This window comes from Olea europaea, unplaced genomic scaffold, assembly GCF_002742605.1.
Source record: "Olea europaea var. sylvestris unplaced genomic scaffold, O_europaea_v1 scaffold36583, whole genome shotgun sequence".
NCBI lineage: Eukaryota > Viridiplantae > Streptophyta > Magnoliopsida > Lamiales > Oleaceae > Olea > Olea europaea.
This window is the reverse complement of record NW_019255852.1, coordinates 1-1,148: the sequence shown is the minus strand read 5'-3', so window position 1 is coordinate 1,148 and position 1,148 is coordinate 1. Positions and strand designations below refer to the sequence as shown.

At 39.7% G+C, this 1,148-nt stretch overlaps 1 protein-coding gene across 1 annotated transcript; it reads right to left on the bottom strand.

Moving 5' to 3' along the window:
- Positions 1-391: 391 nt before the first annotated feature.
- LOC111386669 (probable mannitol dehydrogenase 1) lies at positions 392-1,105 on the bottom strand (the record flags this gene model as incomplete). The annotated part of the gene is made up of 1 exon (XM_023011132.1): positions 392-1,105. A coding segment is annotated over one exon (567 nt), but the record flags the coding sequence as incomplete, so codon positions are not given.
- Positions 1,106-1,148: the final 43 nt, after the last annotated feature.

The following is a 1,148-nucleotide window of genomic DNA, read 5'->3' as shown; positions in this document are numbered from 1 at the left end:
GACAATTAATCATCCAGCACGGCCCTGTACAACCTTCTCTTCATTAACGAATGTCAGCCAAGAAATGTAGGGTGACTGACCCCAAATGTCTGTAAATATAATTAATGTGAGATAGGATGATGCGACACCAAGTTCTAGCAGATCAGGCCACGTGGATTTGATCCAACGGTAACTATGTTGGCTTGGTTACTATAAATAGCTATCTTTATAACATTTTGCAGGATGGATCTTCATATGTAAAGAAGAGCATTGTATTTTGTTCTCCACATGAACTCACTCATTGCCCTATAATTCCTACTCATACACGTGCATATCTATCTTATTTATTTTGACATATTAGATTAGTGATCGAACATGTGTCTAAGAACGTAATCGACATATTAAGAACACGTCCACGTGTACATCATTTTGAACGACACCTGTTGACACATTTTTGGAGGTCAACGGTGACCTAGAATTCAAATAACCAAAATACTTATTTTCCTACTATACCCCTTGGAAAATTAAAGTTGGTGAGAGTTTTGCTAATCAATACAGACTAATTTTTACTTTCCTTCAACTTAGCAGGATCAGTACTAACAAGAAAAGAATCAGCACCAAGCTTGTTGATAGCCTCAGATTCTTTCTTCGGAGAGGTGCTGATGACAGTAACTTTCAACCCGAAGGCCTTCCCAAACTTCACAGCAACATGACCAAGTCCCCCAAGTCCGGCCACGCCCAAATGTTTTCCAGGTTCAGTCATCCCATAGTATTTCATTGGACTGTAGACGGTGATCCCAGCACACAGTAAAGGTGCACATGCTTCTGATGATAAGTTATCGGGAATGTGAAGCACAAAGCGTTGGTCAACAACAATTATATCAGAATAACCACCATATGTTTTTGTGCCGTCTTGATCCCTGGAGTTGTAAGTAAATATCACTTTGGGACAGTAATTCTCCAGGTCTTGTTGGCAGATGTCACATGTCTTACATGAGCCGACCATCACTCCAACTCCAACTCGGTCACCAGCCTTAAACTTCTGAACATCACTTCCAGTTCTTGTAACAAGACCAACGATTTCATGCCTGTACAAGTACGTTTTTCCAACACTGATCAATGTAAGCTAGATCTAGATTGAATTTCAATTACCAAATATCACAAATCAA